At 45.1% G+C, this 3,066-nt stretch overlaps 1 protein-coding gene across 1 annotated transcript; it reads right to left on the reverse strand.

Annotated features, from left to right (window-relative positions):
* Positions 1-773: 773 nt before the first annotated feature.
* On the reverse strand, positions 774-2,523 carry LOC112617849 (spindlin-2-like). Its single transcript, XM_025374513.1, is given in 2 exon segments — positions 774-922; positions 1,749-2,523. Coding segments are annotated over 2 exon segments (924 nt in total).
* Between the last annotated feature and the right edge of the window lie 543 nt (positions 2,524-3,066).

A 3,066-nucleotide genomic window follows, 5' to 3' on the forward strand; every position in this document is an offset into this window, starting at 1 on the left:
GATCTCAGAGTACTGAGATTACAGGCTTGAGCCACCGCGCCCAGCCTTCTTTCAATTCTTGAAAGCTCCTTGCCTCCCCCAGTGTGCATGGAGTTAGGGAAGCCTGGACAGCAGGGAGTTGCTGCTCCCTCTCCCCACTAAACTCAGCCCCTCCACTATACAGCTGAAGGACTTAGTTATACAAAGTCACATCTCCCAGCTCAACTTCTCCATGGCATCTTCCTTACCTGGAAACAAAGAGCTGCTCAGACTTCTATCACAGCTCTCCATAAGTTGGGGCTGGGCAAAATTGGCTGGAAGGTACCTGTGAGGAGTCCACAGACACCAGCCTTGTAGAAGCCTAGCCAGAATTGGGGCTACTTGGGGAAGTAGGCCACCTTTTGTGGAGCACTGAATGGAGTCACCTGTAGTTTCAGGTAGCTGCCAAAGAAGCATGGATAGTCAAGTACTCCCCTTGTGCTGGAGAAAAACATTAGGCTCAATTATCTGATGCCCCTCCTCTCTAGGAAGACAAGGAACATTCCAACAGGAGGAACAAGCATGATAGGACTGCCGTAACTGAGTTCAGTAAGGTTTAATTTTTCTGGATCAAATTCTTTCCAAATGCAAGATGGAACATCTCTTCAGTTCTGAGAGTCTCACTAATCCATGATCTACAAGTGTTGTTTATTCAGCAGAGGGCAAATGTGAGGAGGCAGCCCATAGCCCAGCACTTGTGGAGAATCATGTTAGTGTGTTTAGGCTGTGGGTTGGGGTTCTACTAGGCAGGTGCGTCATGAACTCCAGGGAAGAAGGAAAGCCTTATAGGTGTAAACTTCGTTGCTGCTTAACTCTATGGAGTCATCCTTGTCCACATGTCTTTCCAGGGAACTTCTCATGCATATGGCTTCCTTGACAGTTGCCACTTCCTTTGTGCGTAGAACTAAGGGAACAATGTGCATACTGCCAGAAATCCAATCTTTCCCTGGGTCTTCTCATCTCTAATGGGCCCCATTGTCCACACCTCTTCTTCTGTATTCTCACTCCCTTTGTCAGTCTTTGTTCTTTGAATTCCTTCTTTCTTAGTATTCTTCCCCTTATACCACCCTGACTCCTGCCTCTCATAGACCCTCCATTTGTGTATCGTTTAGTCTCTCCCTATAGTCCTTTCAACTTGATCTTTCACTCCTTACTCTTGACCTCTTCTAAGCTTCTTTGAGTAGAGAGCTTCCTACTCGATTCCATTTATTCTGTCTATTTTCCTCCAAGCCCCAAGATCTCACTCTTCCTCTGTTATTCTTCACTCCCTTCCCGGTTGGATGTTTCCTCCACATAGGTCATCTCCTCCCTCAGGTAACCTCTACCTTTTGGCCCTTCACCACCTCTTCCTAAGAAGTCACCTCATCCTCTCCTTCTCCCCACAGCCAATCTTGACTTACTTTCCTTCTCCCCTCCACACCAGACCAGTTAAGTCTCTTGCAGTTTTTAGATGGCTGATTGTGATTCTAGCTGAACTTTGTTCACAATCGGAATTGACAGCTATTCCTTCCTTTCATGCCCCATCCACCAAACACACCCAATCTTCAACAAGACAAAGTGCTTACGCATGTCATATACATTTGTATTTTTCAGTATAAAACGACTGCTATGCAGGCAAAGATTGTGTTATCAGGACCCTTGAGCTTTCAACACCCTGAAAAGTTATACTTTTTTTGTGTGCCTGCATATTACACATTTGCCTCCACAAGCATAGCAAATTTTACCCTAACAAGACGTTTTCACCAAATCGTAGACATAGATATGGAAGTCATCATCAAACTTGATGAAATACATGGGTTTGGCTTTAACTTGGTGGATGACCTTGCCTGACCTTTTGGAGCCATCTTCTTTGGTATATTCCACATGTTTATCTATTAGGCTATCTATAAATCCTTCTGGCTCCTTCTTCACTGCATGAGACACACTTGATTCTGGCGTGATGCGGAAGTCACCTGCCTTATAATCATCGAGTAGCTAGCACATGTACAAGACAGGATCTTTCTCACAAGTAATATAAAACCAGGCTTTCATGATAGGTGCTTGGGCTAAGACCATCCCCCTCCATTTATCCATAGACCCATGCTCTCCCTCAAACATGTGTTTCACTGCTTTGCCAATTATGGTATTTGTGAGGCAGAAATCTCTGACTTGTGAGAATGGCACCTTATGAGGAAGGATTTTAAGCTTTAAAATTCTTTCATCTCTGTGAAGTTCTAGTCCATAAACACAGTCAATTCCATAATATTTCACCAGATAAAGAAAGGGATATATAGGCACCTGATCCAGAACTGTTCCTTTCCACTGGGCAATGGGCTCATCTCCCTCCTTCTATCCATGAGAAATTCTGCAGCCTACCATGTGTCTGCAGGACTGAGAAGAAGGCCTTCCTCTTGGCTTCTTTGGAGATGTCTTTTTCTTCCTCATGTTTGTAGTTCCAATGTGGTGACCTGTGGCTTCCCTGGTTAGCAGCTTTGCAGCTGCCTTTTTGTGAAGGAGTGTCTTCATATTTGGAGGGCAAGGAGAGAGAACAGGGAGAAACATTAAATGTATGAGTTTTTTTCTTGTATCATGAAGTCCCTGTGCACCAGGTACATTGCCACCCACGTTATTCATGTGTGTTCAGTAGCAATGTTAGATATCAAGATACTCGTGGATGCCTGCCTGCAATGGCTTCCTTCCAGGCTTGTTTAGCTGCACAAGAGAGCTAGAGAACAGGTAGGTGTGGTGGTCTTGGTAGTTGAGAGCACAGTAAAAGGAAATGGGCTACTTTGCATATTCCCTGATCCTCTGTCACCATCCTTTCGCCTCTCCCAACATTCTCCATTTTTTAGTTCCCACCTCATTTTTCCATTTCTGTACATGCAGTCTCCATGTCTCCTCCCCATGGCTCTGTGGTATTCATCCTTTGTACGTTCCCATCACTAAGCCTCCCGCCTGGTGCTCACCTCTCTTTCCTGTCTCTTCCTGGTAAACTCCATTTTCCTTCTGGGCTCCAACGAGAAACCTAGTTCCTTTTCTGGCCACCTTTGTATACCATCCTGGTGCTCT

This window comes from Theropithecus gelada, unplaced genomic scaffold (genome assembly GCF_003255815.1).
Source record: "Theropithecus gelada isolate Dixy unplaced genomic scaffold, Tgel_1.0 HiC_scaffold_514, whole genome shotgun sequence".
Taxonomy (NCBI): Eukaryota; Metazoa; Chordata; class Mammalia; order Primates; family Cercopithecidae; genus Theropithecus; species Theropithecus gelada.